The 17,673-nt window shown below is 44.0% G+C and overlaps 1 protein-coding gene across 1 annotated transcript in view; it reads left to right on the top strand.

Annotated features, from left to right (window-relative positions):
- Positions 1 to 13,953, top strand: part of FSTL1 (follistatin like 1) — a 54,403-nt gene extending 40,450 nt beyond the window's left edge. Inside the window, exons 7-11 of the mRNA XM_001500510.7 lie at positions 3,336 to 3,454; positions 4,804 to 4,916; positions 5,236 to 5,346; positions 7,482 to 7,558; positions 11,280 to 13,953. Of these exons, the coding sequence (XP_001500560.2) occupies positions 3,336 to 3,454; positions 4,804 to 4,916; positions 5,236 to 5,346; positions 7,482 to 7,558; positions 11,280 to 11,324 (465 nt within the window). The 3' untranslated portion in view covers positions 11,325 to 13,953. The remainder of the gene's footprint in view (positions 1 to 3,335; positions 3,455 to 4,803; positions 4,917 to 5,235; positions 5,347 to 7,481; positions 7,559 to 11,279) is intronic.
- Positions 13,954 to 17,673: the final 3,720 nt, after the last annotated feature.

The following is a 17,673-nucleotide window of genomic DNA, read 5'->3' on the forward strand; positions in this document are numbered from 1 at the left end:
TGTCCCAGGGCCTAACCAGCCCAGACTCAGGAGCAACCCGAGATACATGAGGGACTTCTTGGCAGCTCAGTGGCCACCTAGTGTGGTCAACACCAGCCTAGTCTGTGGATTCCTCTTTCTAACTGAACTTATGGACCCCACAGATGGAGAAATAATGGGTTGGATTGAAATACCTGGTCGTTTAAGACTTCGCTTGTGTTACTGTCTTTAGATAGAGGTTCCTCTCTTCTGTGACAGAAAGTAAATCTCTCTGGATGCCAATTGTTTGAGATGGAACCTGGAAGAGAAAGCTCAGCCCTTCTCACTCTGTCCCCTATCTCAGCCACTCCCATATTACAGAGCCCTTGGAGCAGGAGGTGATTCCTTATCTAGAGAAAAACACATCGTGTTACTGAGCTAGGAGAGTCAGACAGGAGCAGAAAGTAACTTAAAGAAAACGATTTTTCAAAAGCTGAGTAAGCAGCACCTGCCAGGTCTGTTGTGAGCAGTGACTTTGCAATGGGCGTTACAGCACAAGAGCCCTGGGGCCCAGGACACTCTTTCCAAGGGGCCTCTTGGGACCTTGTAACCATTTGTAGTGGCCCCTTCATGGCTGGCACCCTGCCTCAGGCATCACTGACAGCTCTTATTAATTTGATTCCCAAGTAGCTGGGCCCCACACCACCCTCAACACATCTCCACTTTCTCTGGCAATAACTTAACTCCGCAGGCTCCTGTCTGAAAACCACCAGGCCGCTTGAGAAGGTAGCTTTTCTCTGGGGCGTTCTCACTCTCAACCCAGACAGCTCAGTCATGACTGACAAACACAACGCTCGCTCTTCCCAAACACTCTGGCAGTGTTTTCTGACAAAATAAGGGTTTTCACTATCTCCTTTTGATGAAAGTCAGAGTCCCATGTGGTGCCATCTTCAAAGGGAGACTCATTCCCACCAGGCAAACAGCTGCCCGTGGGTGAGAGAGCTGATATCTCAGACATTTTCTGAACCAGTGAACTGCCTTCCAGCCCAGCTGACTTTCCTTATTTCAAAATTAGTTGAAAAGCAAATCTAATCAGAACTTGAATAAGACTAAAATCAGACTCTCACCTCACTTGGTGATTAGCCACGAGTTCTTAGGTGAAAGCATAACAGAATGAAGAGGGGAGACCCAGGAAGAAAGAGCCTTTCATGGCCATGTCACACGCACCCTGAAGGCCAGGTGGCAGACTCCTGGTGGCCAGGGCTGAAGTGCAGCACCGCCTTCTGACCTTCCTCACCCTGGTATCGTGTCCCTCGTCGCCCCAGCTGCTGTGTGTGTGAGCGCCTGGCCTTGCCCATCTCCTCTGAACAGTCTCCAAACTTGCAGTAAGCCCCAAATATGGGTTTTATAACATAATCTTCCTGCCTTTCCATAACTCTATGGTTACATAGAAGAAAAGGGTTCTCAAGTATACAGCTGGGAGATGCAGGCATGCAGAGGACTGCCTTTGTAACTGGGTGGCTGAACAGAGGCCCAGTGAATTGGGTTGGTTCATGGTCTAAGATCATGACCTCCCAGGCAGGCCCCGTCAGCATTCCAGGCTGTTTCTGGGACAGGGACCAGACCTCTGTTTTCCTGTGGATTCCACCTGCAGATCTGGCCTGGGGAGGCCCAGCTGGGCCCTCATGAAAGGAGAGTACAGGCAGGCTGGCACCTCCTCTCGGCTTCAGGCCTGGATTCTGGTCCCACTGAACGTGAAGTGTGAGCCCTCAGTACTGCCTTTTGAGAGCTGCTTGGGTCCCAGGTACCCACTGGTGCCCTCTGGGTCTGCAGCCCTTGCTGGACTGTTCCCCTCCTTGCACTCGCTGTCATCAAGCCTTGATGGTATTGGGGTCCATGAGGGTTGCTCTGGTCTGTCCAGCACTTAGAACATTTGGACTCAAGAAAGACCTGTGCTACTAAGAGTGGCACCTGGCCAGCCATATTTCATTTCTTTCCATTAACTAATCAAGACCTCACAAGGTGAACACTTAGGGAAGTTTCCTTAGGGTGAATGTTGAGTGACTGGGAGCATCTGAGACCTGTTCCTAGGGATTAGGACAAGAATAATAAGTAGGTACTGAGCAAGGGCCTGCATAGTTGTTTTATACATACCTGTTATTATGCATGCCAACGAAAGATTTACAACCTTAGAGTGGAATACATGTGACACGTGACAGTCATGGAAGGAGAGTCAATGGCTGTATCTTTCCCTGCTCCTTGGAAACCTGTACAGACTTTTCTTCCAGAACCCCTTACACCATCTGGGAAGCCACCTTGAAAGTAACATTGGGCTGCTGATTATTTCCCAGGGCAGTGGTAAGAGGCAGCATAGGGAAAGAATTTTGAGAAAATTTTTTTCCCATTGGAACTATTTAGGAGAACAGCAATGTCCAACTTGGAATTTGATCTGAGCCTTAAAATTGATACTTCCCTCCTGTAGCTAGGGCCTGGGCATCTTGAATGGTCCCAGATAGCTCAGGTCTCTGTTTAGCATCCTGCCAAAGGGGGGTCAATTCCTGAGCTTGCTATACTCTTGCTCATGCTCAGGATATCAGCTGGGTTGTGAGGACCGCCTACGCCAGGTAATCAAGCACCTGTGCACACATCTACAGTAGGGCCCACAGCACAGGGCAGAGGGGTGGGGGGCTTTGTACCACCTCTGCCTGCAGGTTAGCAATGTGGGGCCTTTGTCTTTGACTTCTCCCCACTGTGGTCGTTTAGAGGTACCTGTGAAAGTTAAGCACTTAGGGCAGGTCAGGGAGGCTGGAAATCAAGCAGCAAGAAATGGCCCTGTGGCTCCCATAGTGAGCTCTGAGGGTCGCCTCATCCTTCCCAAGCAGCTTGTTAGAAATACGCATCATGGGCTCTGCTGCTGAGATTCTGATGCACAACTTTGTTGTTACGTGTTCTTTAGGGTTTGAGAACGTGGTGTGGTGGCTGACCTGGACCCAGAGGTAACGTCAAGAATGTCTGCAGGGCATGTCAGGGATGGAGCTCCAGAGTGCTCTCAAGCTCCCCAGGCTTCTCAAGCACCCCAGGCTGCTTGGGCCACGTGGACCTGTGTTCAGGCTGCCCCCCCAAGCAGGGTCTGGGTTTCAAAGGCCCTCCATGGCCTCCATCCAGGCACTTTCACTCTCTCATCTTGGAGTGCAGGTGCTCCTCTGGGTGCCCCAGGGCTTCGAGCCTGGTTGCTGTAACTCTCTGAGGCCAGTCCAGGGCAGGTTTGGAACATGTCAAGAAGAAGATGAACCAGAGAAGGGCCAAGCCAAATGGGGGAATGATGGAACCCGAGTTCTACAAAACTTTCATGAAAAATTTCTTCATCTGCTTTCTAGAACTTTGATAATGGTGACTCTCGCTTGGACTCCAGCGAATTCCTGAAATTTGTGGAGCAGAATGAAACTGCCATCAACATCACCACCTATGCAGACCAGGAGAACAACAAGCTGCTTAGGTGAATGGAGGGAGGGGTCAGGGAGGGGTCCACCAAGGGAAGGCTGGATGGGAGACGGGATGTGAGCCCCCTCCTGCCTGCAGAGGAGCCACCAGTGTCAATGTGAAGTAAAAATTAAAATAGGAATTCTGTCCTGGTCCATTCTGTGAACATTATTCACTAATTATATAGTAAGCACCACTGATATCTGATCAGGCAGTTATTGTTTTTGGCCACAACTTGCAAGGAATAGAAGAAGGTAATTTTAAAATAAATTATCAAGGTTGCCTCAGAGCAAAGTTGTTTCTGAGTGTTGTGGGTGATGTTTTAATGGTTAATTTTCTGAAGGAATGACTTTATTATTTAGCTGTGGGTCTAAAATAGCTTTAGTTCTGATTTTAAAGATAATCAGTGCTATTTCATGTAGAGAACCCTAATGTTACAAATGTGAGCACGTCTCTCTCCTTTTCTGTATTATTCCAGAGTAAATATTAATAAAAATTAACTGCTAAGAAACTTCTGGTGTGGTTGCAGTACATCAGTAAGAATTAAAAACAGGAAAGACACTTCTTTCATTCAAAAGTACAAAGCATGAAGCCCAGATTCTAGAAGGATTCTTTCTTAATAATAGTCTATTACCTTAAAGTATAATATCTGCAAATCCTTCATATTTTGATAACCTGAAATCATGTAGTATTTTATAAGTTCACTGTTTGATCCTTATAACATCCCAGTGAAGGAGGGCTCCTTGTCCTCATTTTACAGTTGAGAAAACAGCTTTAGAGCAGTTGAATAACCAGCTCAAGGCTATTTGAACAGGGAGTGATTGAGCCAGGGCCCGAATCCAGGCCAAGGGGAGAGTGAGGGAGCTGGCGTTCTAGAAAATTTTTCTGAAAGATCTCTTTCTAGAACGGTGATAGTGGTGATGCTTGCTTGAACTCCGTATTCTTTCAGATCACACATTCCTTTCATATCATCTGTTCCTATCTCTTCTGTTTTAATTTTCTATGCTGGTTAACTTGATGCTTATACCATGGGGAAAAGCAATGGCTAGTGGAAGGTGTGCCAGTAGTGAAACATTTGTCAATCAACGTGGACAAAACCATCTAGGAAACTTTAGTCATCTTGGGAGGAACATTTGAACAGCCTGAGTGATCTGACATCCAGTATAAGAAGCCAAGGGCTGGATGCTTAATAGGAGTCAGGATGGATAATGGTTGTGGGAAGTCAGTGTAGAAACTTTCTCCATTAATAGTCACCTTCTTGGCCTCCTCTGAGGCCCCAGGTGTATGTGATCCTGATGCTTCTTTCCTTTCCTCAGGAGTGAAGCTGAGGTCTTACTGACATGTTTCTCCTGTGTTTTGTTTCAGAGGACTCTGTGTTGATGCTCTCATTGAACTGTCTGATGAAAATGCTGACTGGAAACTCAGCTTCCAAGAGTTCCTCAAGTGTCTCAATCCATCCTTTAACCCTCCAGAAAAGAGTATGTTAACCTAAGAAAGAGGGAATTGTAGGGAGTGGGGGCATTTTGAGGGACCGAGATAGAGAGGATTGGTGAAACTCTCCAGAGATTTCTAAGAAAATTCCCTTCCACAGTTCTACACTGGGCCCCAGCCTTTCATCTCCATGTTGAGGTTCAGGTCCAAAAATCCTTGGGTTGATGGTGGCATTTGCCCAGATATATTGCCTCTGGGGGACAGGCAGGTCTTGTCTAGGAAAAGGGTAATGTGCATAGACTATAGCCAAGATGTCCTGTTCCACCATCACCCTAAACTGTTGCCCCTTTTTTCTGGTCCCAACAGAGTGTGCTCTGGAGGATGAAACATATGCGGATGGAGCTGAGACCGAGGTGGACTGTAACCGCTGTGTGTGTGCCTGCGGCAACTGGGTCTGCACAGCCATGACCTGTGACGGTGAGCTGAGCCTCAGGCAGAAAGAAAGAACAGGGAGAGAGCTTCCTTCATGAAATCACCATGAGAGAAGTCAGGGTAGGGACGATGGAGAAGAGTGCAGGGCTGGGAGCAAGTGACAGACTCAGACCTGTAATCTCGGAGCTCCCAGGGGGCAGCATTGAGGGCAAAACACTTATGCTCAATGCATTAATTTCGAAAATCACTCCAGAGGCTTGGAACAAGAGAGGTTCAAGACCCAAGACAAGATCAAATGTTGATATGAGATTGGAATAGTAACAATAATAATGAAAGCAAACACTTGTTTAGTGAGAACTATGTGCCAGGCACTCTTCTAAGAACTTTTCATAGTAACTCACTTAACCCTTACAACAGCTTAGGAAGTCCTCTGTGTAAAAAACTGAGGTGTTTGGAAGACAAAACAACTCCTCCTTGCCATCTATACTCAGCAGAAAAAGGAAAAATATTCATAGACCCTCTTTGAATTAACAGATTTGGATAATCCTAAAAAAAAGAGATAGTTGAGACATGAGCAGGTTGGGTTGGGGAGACAGAGATGCCAGAAAGGGGGGCCAGTGCAGAAACCAAAGAGTATGTTGGAACCACTAGAGTCCAGCATCTCTACACTGCCCAGCCTGCCTCAACCAGGAAGCGTCCTATACTCATCTTCCCAAAACTCCCTGCAGTAGCTCTCCACACCTAACTGCTCCTGGTCTGGCAAGTAAAGGTAGCCGTCCATTTCTAAGACACAGGCAGTTGGTGAACAGCTGGTTTACAGAATAAGTATGGTCATCTGGATAATGAGCCCCATCACATGCATCAGACAGAATCCAAATGATCACCCCCGTGGCACAATGCCCATTTCCACAGCCCCACTGGACAGCTCATCCACCCTCCTGGGATGGCCCAGGTTCAGAGCCCTACATGGGTATAAAGAGCATTCTAGATGGTGGTGCCACAGGGGCCTGAGCGCATCTTGGTGTGGCCCATGGATATGAGAGGACATTGTAGAGGTGGCATTCCAAGGCATTTTCAGGTCAGTACCTGAAAGTTAGTCTGGTCTTAGATCACAAATCCCAATGGGGCAAAGAAGGGCCATCAAGATGTGAAGCCAAGTGGAGCCAGAGCCGAGGAAAACTGCTGTGAGGGGCAGATTGATGCTGAAGCCAGAAGGTAGGTGGGCTGAGCAGGGTTTCCTAAAAACAAATTTTCTTTCTCTCTTTTTTTTTTTTTTTTTGAGGAAGATTAGCGCTGAGTTAACTACTGCCAATCCTCCTCTTTTTGCTGAGGAAGCCTGACCCTGAGCTAACATCCATGCCCATCTTCCTCTACTTTATACCTGGGACGCCTACCACAGCATGGCATGCCAAGTGGTGCCATGTCCGCACCTGGGATCTGAACCGGTGAACCCCGGGCCGCCGAGAAGTGGAACGTGCGAACTTAACAGCTGCGCCACCGGGCCAGCCCCCTAACAACAAATTTTCTGTGCTCAATAAACATGCAGATTCCATCCCAAATCTACTGAATCAGAATCCACAAAAGAGCAGCTTGGGAACCTATGTTTTTAAGATGTATAGTAGGATTTTTTTTTTTTTTATCACTGTGCAAGTTTGGGAAACATTGCTGCAGTGGTTATCAACCCTAGCTGCACATGAAACCACCCAGAGAGCACTTACAAAATCCTAGTGCCCAGGTTCCACCTCACAACAATTAAATCAGAATCTCTGAAGGTGGAATCTAAGCAACTGTATTTTCAAACGTTCTCCAGGACACATTGAGGGCATGTGAATGGTTGAGGGTCACTGCCCCAGAGGAACTTCTGGAGTCAGGATCCAGATTGTCTCCATAGCTTTTTCTGCAGGGCCAGCTGCTGGCAGGGATATGCTGGAGCAGTGGAAGGGGCCACTAGGAACAGAGGCCAGAGAAGAGTGGAGGTAGATTGCTTTGTTTACAGTATGTTACTTTGGAGGTGTCAGTGGCTCTAGGACACTTCATATTCAGAGAAATGTGGGTAATTCACTTCTCCTTCCATGAGTTAAATGGGAGATGAAATTGAGAGCCTAAAAAGTAGATATTGGTGGGATCCCTAACTGGCTTCTTTTAGCCACCACTGCTCTAAGTCTTGGTTCTTCTTGCAGGAAAGAATCAGAAGGGGACCCAGACCCAGACAGAGGAGGAGATGACCAGATATGTCCAGGAGTTCCAGAAGCACCAGGTGAGTTACAGCCTCCATGCTGGTTCAGGTATTGCTGTCACCATCAGGCCCTTCCACCACTCAGATACTGCCTAATGCCCCAGGAGACGAAGGAGACGCACTCTGTTCAATACAGAAGGTCCTGAATGATACACCTATAGTATCAAACTGTGCTATAGACAGTTCCCTGATGGAGTCCTTGCAGGGCCAGCAGGTTCCAGCAGATGTAGATTACAACTTGGTAAATTGCTTTGTAAGTAAGAATCTGCCAGGTGGTGATTTGCAAATAGGATGGAAGTGGTTTGCAAATGAGCATGGTCTAAAGAAGTGTTACTATTTCTTGTCAGTGTCCAGACTTAAAGACTGTGAGCTCCTTGAGGACAGGCTCTATGGCTTGCTCACCATTGTACCTGTGCATTTAGCACAGGGCCTGGTATATAGTTGGCTCTCAGTGAGCATGAAATTAGTGGATTTGGATCACAACAGAAAGGATTTAAGTTAAATGCCAAGCTGGCTAGAACACAGCCTGGGATTGACAAACACAGTGAACTTAGAGGTTCTGCTTCCTGGAGACTTGAGAAGATAACAAATAAGAATTCTGTTCAGAGGGCCGGCCCTGTGGCCGAGTGGTTAAGTTCACGTGCTCCGCTTCCGCGGCCCAGGGTGGTTTCGCTGGTTTGGATCCTGGGCACGGACATGGCACCGCTCATTAGGCCATGTTGAGGTGGCATCCCACATGCCACAACTAGAAGGACTCACAACTAGAATATACAACTATGTACTAGGGGGATTTGGGGAGAAAAAGCAGAAAAAAAAAGAATTCTGTTCAGGTTCTATGTCATTAAGTTGAAGGCCTTCTTGGGGAAAAGCTGCTTAGCAGAATAGTGATCTACTGACATATCTGCTCAGGGCCTGGAGAGAAAACATGGATATGCTGGACCCCTGGGCCTGTCTTTCCACTGGTTTGCCAGGTAGTCTTAACAAACAGTGTTGCACCTTAGATCACCTGTCTGTAGACTGGATCTGGTAATTGTGGCAAAGGATGAAATCTTCTTCTGCCCTTTTACATCCTTCTGGCTGGTCTAAGAATTAAATTGACATGAGACAGAATAACAGGAGAAAATCAAACAAGTTTAATAACATGAATACATGGAAGAAACCCAGGAAAACTGAGTAACTCACCAAAATGGCTGAAGCCACCCCCTTAAATACCATCTTCATCTAAAGACAAAGGAGGATGTTGGGGATAGTGTTTTGGGACTTCACAGGGGAGGAAGGCAATTCACATGGAGATAGAAAAGCAGTGTTTGGTAAAACGAATGTTTGCCAAACAAATTGCCTTGCAAAGACAATGAGACATGGAGAGGACTTTGATCAAATGGGCTTGCTAGGTTCCTCCCTGTCTACCACACCTAGTTCATATCATGCTATAGTTATCTATGGTATTAGCTCCTTTCTGGAATAGGCCTTCTATCTTAAATTCTGTTAGGCAATTAGGGAGAAGGTCAAAGTTTCTTCCTGAGTCTTGTTCTTAAAAATAAGCCAAAGAGACACATTTTGGGGTAACAAATTCTGCTCCCCTATGCAATACAAGCCATTGGTTTTCTGACATATGTTTTTAAGGAATATAATGGTCACAAGAACTGCTAAACTATTGAGATGAAATATTTGACTTGAAAATAAAGAATTAACTATTAATAATTGCTCATATTTATTGATGGTTTTTTATATGCATTTTTTCATCATTGTCACTGATAGTGTAGAAACATTATGTCAGTCTTCTAAACAAAAGCAGAAGCTCCTAGCCTTTTGGTTTTTTGTATTTCACCAGCCTTGAGTCTCCAGATGAGTATAGCCCCATTAAAGAAAAAAGAACTTAATAGGAATTCCTTTCATCTAGGGTGGAGAAATGATCAGAGTAGAAAGTGGGGAGTGAACTATAATAGCTAACATTTTTAAGCGTCTCTGTTTTGTGTGAGTTCCCTTAGAAGCAGATGCTAGGACAAGGACTCAAGTACAAATAGTTTATTAGGGAGGCGATCCCAGGAAACACCAGAAGGGGAGTTGGGAAGTGAGCCCAGGAAGAGAAGGAAGCAGTAAAGAGTGTATAACCAGGCAAGTTACCACTGTAGAAAAGTGGAGCTTAGTCCTGTTATGAAACTCTGGGAACAGAGTTACCATGCCCGAGGGGGAAGGGAGCTGTGCTATTCCTACACGAACTCCTGTCGCCCATTGGCTGAGAGCTGCCACCAGAAAACATGAATTCCCTGGCTTTTCTGGCCTGCCAACATGTGTGGGCAGAGCAGGCTCCAGCAGCCAGAGAAAGCCTCAGGCTAAGAGATGCAGGTGCTGGCAGTTAGAAGCCATGCCAGTGCACTGAAACGTTAAAGACAAGGGGCCGTGGATGAGGCACCAACAGTATCTGTTAGATGCCAGGTGCTGTTGTTGTTTTTTATTTCCTATTTAATTTTTTTATTGAGATGTAATTCACATACCATAAAACTCACCCTTTTAAAGTATACAATCCAGTGGTTTTTAGTATATTCATAAGGTTGTCAACCATCACCACTAATTCCAGATCATTTTCATCATCCCCAAAAGAAACCCCATACCCATTAGAAGTTACTCTACATTCTTTTTGCCCTCAGCCTCTGACAACCACTAATTTACTTTCTAATTCTATGGATTTCCCTATGCTGGACACACATAAATGTAATCATAGAATATATGGCGTTTTCTGTCTGACTTCTTTGGCATAATGTTTTCAAGGTTTATCCTTGTGGCATGAATCAGTACTGCATTCCTTCTTAGGGCTAAATAGCGTTCCATGGTGTGGATAGACTACGTTTTTGTATCCATTCATCAGTTGATGGATGTTTAGGTTGCTTCCACTTTTTGGCTATGATGAATAATGCTGCTGTGAACATTCTTGTACAAGTTTTTTGTGTGGACGTATGTTTTCACTTCTCTTGGGTATATACCTAGGAGTGGAAGTGCTGGATCATGTGGTAAGTGTGTTTAATCTTTTGAGGAACTGCCAGACTATTTTCCAAAGTGCCTGTACCATTTTATATCCTCACCAGCAGTGTTCCACAAACTCACCAACATTTGTCATTGTCCATTATTTTACCATCCTAGTTGGTGTGAAGTGGCATCTCATTGCACTTTGGATTTGTGTTTCCCTAATGATAATGGTGTTGACATCTTCTCATGTGCTTATTGGCATAAGTGAGAATGTCTTCTTTGGAGATCTGCTACTGTTGCAAGAGGTGGTACTTTATTACCCTCATTGTGTAATTGAAGACGTGGAGGCACTGAAGATTTCAGAATATGCCCAAAGTTCCCCAGAAAGTAGCACTGCCATGATTCAAGATCAGGCAGTCTGCCTCCAGAGCCTGTTGGTCTTAATGCTTGTCTGGACTTGGATTCAGAACATCTTGTAGCACTTCCATTTAGTATCCTTTTCTTCATCTTTAAAATAGGGATAATAATGTCTGGCCTGATTATTTCATAGGAGTTCAAATGGGGTCAGCTCTTAATTCAGTGACAGCCCCTACATGACTATGTCATGAAAAAGACGTGATCCTTGCCCTCAAGTTGTTTGTCATCTGTGGAGAGACAGACAAGTAAACAGAACTAAAATTCAGCATAAGCACGTATATGTCAATGCTATATAAAGACTAGATAAATGCCAACCATTTTTTTTATATTTCATAATGCTTATTTCTCTTGCTTCTCAAAGGAAACAGCTGAAAAGACCAAGAGAGTGAGCACCAAAGAGATCTGACGAGACGGCATCTGGAACGGTGTCCAGAACCCGGCACCTCCTCTTCCACTTCAGCGCTGAGTCCAGTATACGCAAGTGTCTGCTACAACCGCCAAATCACCAGTATTTGCTTGTATAGCAACGAGTTTTATTTTGTCTATTTGTTTTGCAATAAAGGCAATGAGGGTGGCTGGCTAGGAGGGGAAGGGCCATAGCCTTCATTTCTAGGAGTGCTTTGAGAGAAACTGTGCAAATGGTGCTCAGGGGCTGGAGGCAAGTAAGGAAACTGCATCAGGGTTGGCAAAGGAGCGGACCCAGATCTAAACCACTTCTGAGTCTCCCACAGCTATAACCATGCTGCAGGGAGTGCAAGCAATGCCAGAGAGAGCCTAGCGCGCTGTCCTAGAGAGGAGGGGTTTGGGAAGCTCATTGGAGAAGAACGCATTCTGTTGCCAGCTCTTCCTGTTGCCATCAGCATAACAGACCTCCAGCATCTGTGCTTCTCCTCATGGCCCCAACCACTGCCTCTAGTTACACAGCCATCCTGCTAGTTACCCAGTGTCCCTCAGACCTGACGGAGTTTCTGGGAGAGTGCACCCAAATGATGCAGATACTTGTCTACTTTGAGCCCCTTAGATACCTAACCAAATTTTTAAAATACTTTTTACCAAAGGTGCTATTTTTCTGTAAAACTTTTTTTGGCAAGTTGACTTCATTCTTCAATTATTATCATTGTATTATTGTTGTTGTTTTTTAATATTTTATTTTCTTGGCTAGAAATTAAGCTTTTGTAATTATTTTTCAGTAGTCCTACCATTTCAGAGGTGGGCGAGTTTGGAGTTCTTCCAGACTCCCCCAACCCTGTCACATACTAGATGCAGCCCAGAGTTTGCCCCCTGGCTTCCAGTGGGTCAGCAGTCTGCCAAAGGAGCAGCCAGTGCCTCAGACAGAAGCCAAGGGAAGAACGAGCATCTCCACACAAAGCTTTCAAGATCCAGAAAGCTAATTTGTTTTCATTTATCCTGATAAGTTCATGCAAATCAGTATTCCAAAGGATGGAGACAAGTACAGCTAAGCAAGGCTTAGATATCCAAGCCTATCAAGATGCTCATTGATCCACCACTAAGAGAGTGACTTTGGCCCTGTCTCTCCTATTTCTGGGCCTCAGTTTCCTCAGTGAGCAGGTAGGAATGCATTAACCTTTCAATTTGATAGATAATCAATTCTGTGATTCTGATGATCAGTCCAAGAAGATAGGCTCCTGTGATTTTCCCTGTCCTTAGGATAAATGAAACCTTGTTGTTAGAACAAGAAGAGTCAGACAGTCAAAAACGAGACGACCAAATCTGACCTCAGGCTGAATGGCCCCACAGCCTGTGCTCTGATGTAGAGCCCTCTCAGGTGAAGCCTGCCCAGGAAGAGAGTGGGAAAGAGAACCACTCCACCTTGTCTTCACATTTGCATTTCATATTTAACCTTGGAAACAAATGCCTTTCCCTTTAGAAATGAGGACAAAAGAAAGTTTCACATCTCAAGAGGGGGAATAATGGAAATTGAATCTTACAACTGTGATTGGGAAGAAGTCAGTTGTTCCTGTGTCTTTTGTGATTATTAACCCCACTCAATACCATGTTTAAGATGCATTTGGAATAACAAAGGTTAGAAACTTGACGTAAGATCTCATTTTCAGAAAGCAGATTACAGACCACCAGAGGGAAATTATGTGTGGGTTGTGCTGCACAGGCAACTCTGAGAAGGTTGTGCTGAAAATGGAATTCCTTCTAAGCAAGTTTCCTTGTTCTCCTTGGAAAGGAGGACATGCCACTTTGTTTAGAATTCTGAGCTTTTATATATCATCCCACTTCAAAGCTGTCTTCGAACCCACTTGTGCAGCCCGAAATGCACCTCCCTGTCCAAGTGTTTCGGACAACCCCCAATAGCATGCTTTGATCAGGTTTTGCCAGTCCTTGGACAGTAAGGAAAAGAGGGCAGAAGTACCAGCCTGTTTAAAGCAAGAAGCCAGAGTGTCTCCTCACCAGTTACATTGAGGACAGTGATTGCCATCCTTACCCTGCAACATTGGATTCTTGAGAGCAAATCTGCATTCCTCCTGTCAATAGGGAAGCTGCTGTCTGCACCATAGAATCATGTGATCTGATGACCATTCACAGAAAGCTGCTAACTAGCCTAGTTTGGGGAGTCTTGCATAGAGCTTTGCATGGAGCAAATAAATAAGATTAAATCAGGTTCAGTTCCTCCAGCTCTAAAAGCACAGGGCTTAGACTGCAAGCTTCCTTGGGCTTTCTCTGTGTGTATATGGTTTTGTAAACATATTACAGCATCTGTTGAGATTCAGTGTCCATGGAAACCTTCTCACATGCCATGACTCTGGACTCCATCACTGTTTTTGGAAAGCAGGGCTCCTCCACCTGCTAATAAACCCATGTGGACCAGTCTGAATGTCTTTCCTTTACACTTATGTTTTAGACTATTTCGAAAAGCAATTTGAGCAGGTTTCTGTTGCCTCTGTTTGTGAAATGTATTTGTATTTAGTAGGCTTCCATATTGCATTTAACTTGTTTTTGTAACTCCTGATTTTCCTTTTTTTTTTTTTTTTGGATACTATTGATAAATAAAGAAATTAAAATAATAGTTGTGTTAGTTTCCTTCCCCCCAGTTAAGGCCAAATAAAGTTGTGAGAACATTAACCATTTACCTTGTAAAAGTGGCTTTGGGTTTCAGGAGCCTTCAAAGAGGCCTGAAGAGTTTCTCTTAATACAATCTCGGGACTGCAGCTGGGAGGGAAAGTTTACTCAGGGACTGATAGAAGAAGTTTATTTAAAAGAATCATGGGGGCCAATCCAGTGGCATAGTGGTTAAGTTCACGCACTCCACTTAGGCGCCCCAGGGTTCACCAGTTGGGATCCCAGGTGCAGACCTGGCACCTCTTGTCAAGCCACGCTGTGGCGGCATCCCAAATAAAATAGAGGAAAATTGGCACAGATGTTAGCTCAGTGACGATCTTCCTTGAGCAAAAAGGGGAAGACTGGCAACAGATGTTAGCTCAGGGCCAATCTTCCTCACCAAAACAAACATTTTTTTAAAAAATAAATAAATAAAAGAATCATGGATAGTGGGTCTAGGAATGAGAAATCAAGGAGCATTCCTGTACTGGGAAGAGGTTAAACGAAAACACTCCTGAAGCCCCGTGGATCTTAGAGACTGGAGCAGCATCGGGTGTGGCTGGCTGCACGTAAACCTGTATAAGAAGCCAAATAAACCGGGGAAAGTGGCACAGGGAGCATGCCAAGGTCTGGTTGGATAACTTTAATGGCTTTTACCTGATACACACGTATCCCATAGGGATAAACATTCCAAGTGGACTGAATGTTGACTGGTCAACACCCTCTGTTCCACTCCATCTTGGAGACATGACTGGTATTTGCTTTCTACCTCCCTGTCCAAGTGATTCTTTTTTTTTTTTTTTTTTCTTTAAGATTGGCACCTCGGCTAACAACTGTTGCCAATCTTTTTTTTTTTTTCTGCTTTATCTCCCCAAACCGCCCCGTACACAGTTGTATATCTTAGCTGCAGGTCCTTCTAGTTGTGGGACGTGGGACGCTGCCTCAACGTGGCCTGATGAGCAGTGCCATGTCCACACCCAGGATCCAAACCCTGGGTCGCCGCAGCAGAGCACGTGAACTTAACCACTCGGCCACGGCCCCCACAAGTGATTCTTATAGGTATCATGCACTTCCCACCCCCAATAATTCTGTCTTTCAAAAGAGAGGATTATAATTGATGAGGTTTAAGTTTTCTTAATTTTAGTCATAAGTGTACAAGTCTCACTTCTCTAAAATTAGAGCCAGGTCACCTTGATTGGATTTGGGGTATTATTCAAATGCGAATCAAATGTTAAAAGGCTATCTCTGGTTATGTTATTGCTACAGATTACTGATCTCATTAATCACAAATTGATTTGTCAAATTTTCTTTCTCAGAAGGGAATCTGAAACCCAATTTGAAGGGTACCTTGTCCACAACCACTTTTAAATACTGGCTGGCCCCTCCCAACCTTCTACCATGCTCTGGGAGCAATTTTCTTGCTATCACAGTATGTATGTGTTCAGAAAGTGAAAAGGAATTAAAATAGCCTGAAAGAAGCATAATTCAGAAGGTAAGTTTACTATAATCAAAATGTAATATTATGAATTGTGCAAATTAGTACAAATTACTTTGATTAGCTTTAGTTTTGGAGCACCTGTGTCAAGTTCCTATTAGTCCTCTTGAATTATTTCTGAAATAAGGAGAGTGAGAGAGGGGGAAAAAAGAGTATGAATGAGTAAATAGAATGTAAGCAGATGCCTCAGAGCCCTAGAGTAAATCTAGCATGGATGTGGGACACGGAGAGAGTAAACCCTGGACTACTGATGCTGAGGGCTATTTCACAATGTCACCTGCCTGAATGAGAGGGTCCTCCTGTCAATAGGAGTTCATTTTTTAAAATTATTTAACACATTTCTTATTGGAAAAGTAAGATATGCAGATGGTAAGAAAAAATCCAAATTATATTAAAAAAATACAGTGAAAAAATTCGTCCTCTTAGAAGGTATGTACATTTATAAAGTTGCTTCTAATTGCCAATTGTTCGAAGAGGTTGTACCATTTACATTCACACCAAAAATACATAAATGGAGCATGTCTATTTCCCTACATTTTTGCAAGGGCTGTGTCTTCAAACTTTTGGGCCTCTGATAGGCCCCCAAAAATGGAAACTCGTGTTCTTTTTGAATTATTTACTTTATTATTCCTTTTGTGAGATTGAGCATCTTTCCATGAATTATTGATTCTTGTCCTTTTCTTTGACTCTCTTTGCTCATATTCCTATTGATTGTTGGCTTTTTCTTCTTGGTTTGTGATAGTTCTTCATATATTGTTATTAACCCTTTGTCACGAAGGTGGCAAGACCTAGCAGTAGTAGATAAGTTAGAGGCGGTTTCAGGAATGAGGTGAGAAATAATGGTGATTTGAATTAAGATAATGGCAGTGGGGATTAACAGAAGGTCAAGGAGGTAACACGAACTGGAGTTGGCTATTGACTGGCTATAGGAGTTAAGGAGGAGAGAAATCAGTCAAGAATGACTCCAAGGTTCCAGCTTGGACAATCTGGTAGATAGTGGTGCCATTTCCTGAGATTGGTAAGAGAGCAGGAGAAGTTACTTGGCTGGGGAAGGGAGGAAAGAAGAGATGATGAATTTGGTTTTGCACAGGTTGAATCTGAGTTGCTCTAAGACATCTAAATGGAGATTTCTTGTGAGCAGTTGGATAGAAAGTTTCGAGAAGAGATCTAGGCTGGAGATAGAGATCCAGGAATAGACAGCATAGAGATAGTGTATGCTTCCTTTGTGTAGAAAAGATGGTCAAGTTTAGAAAGAAAGAAAAACGTTGAATTGAGAGAGTTCATCATAAAGAAAGAGAACCCTTTTGAGAAACTCTGGATGTGTGTATTTCTCCTTCTTCATGGCATCATTAACAAAAAGTGTACACAGTTAGAAAAATGGTGCAATGGGTTGGATTTATATATGAGAGCATAGCATGTAGACAATTCAGATGCAAAATCATACTGTGGATTATATTGAGAGGTCAAAATTGACAAGGAAAAAGAACTTATTTTTTGCTACTTTTTCTTTTAATTTGAGTTCATAATAGTTTACATCATTGTGAAATTTCAATTGTACATTATTTCTTGTCTGTCACTACATAAGTGTTCCCTTCACCCCCTGTGCCCACCCTCCAACCCCTTCCCCTGGTAACCACTGAACTGTTTTTTTGTCCATGTGCTTGTTTATATTCCACATGTGAGTGAAATCATCTGGTGTTTGTCTTTCTCTGTCTGGCTTATTTCACCAAGCATAATTCCCTCCAGGTCCATCCATTGTTGTTGCAAATGGGATGATTTTGTCTTTTTTTATGGCTGAGTAGTATTCCATTGTATATATATACCACATCTTCTTTATCCAATCGTCTGTCAGTGGGCACTTGGATTGTTTCCATGTCTTGGCTATTGTGAATAATGCTGCAATGAACATAGGGGTACATATGTTACTTTGGATTGTTGATTTCAAGTTGTTTGGATAGATACTCAGTAGTGGGATAGCTGGGTCATGTGGTAGTTCTATTTTTAGTTTTTTAAGGAGTCTTCATACTGTTTCCCACAGCGGCTGCACCAGTTTGCATTCCCACCAGCAGTATATGAGGGTTCTCTTTTCTCCACACCCTCTGCAACATTTGTTATTTTTAGTCTTAGTGATTATAGCCATTTGAACAGGTGTAAGGTGGTATCTTAGCGTACTTTTGATTTGCATTTCCCT

This window comes from Equus caballus, chromosome 19 (assembly GCF_041296265.1).
Source record: "Equus caballus isolate H_3958 breed thoroughbred chromosome 19, TB-T2T, whole genome shotgun sequence".
Taxonomy (NCBI): Eukaryota; Metazoa; Chordata; class Mammalia; order Perissodactyla; family Equidae; genus Equus; species Equus caballus.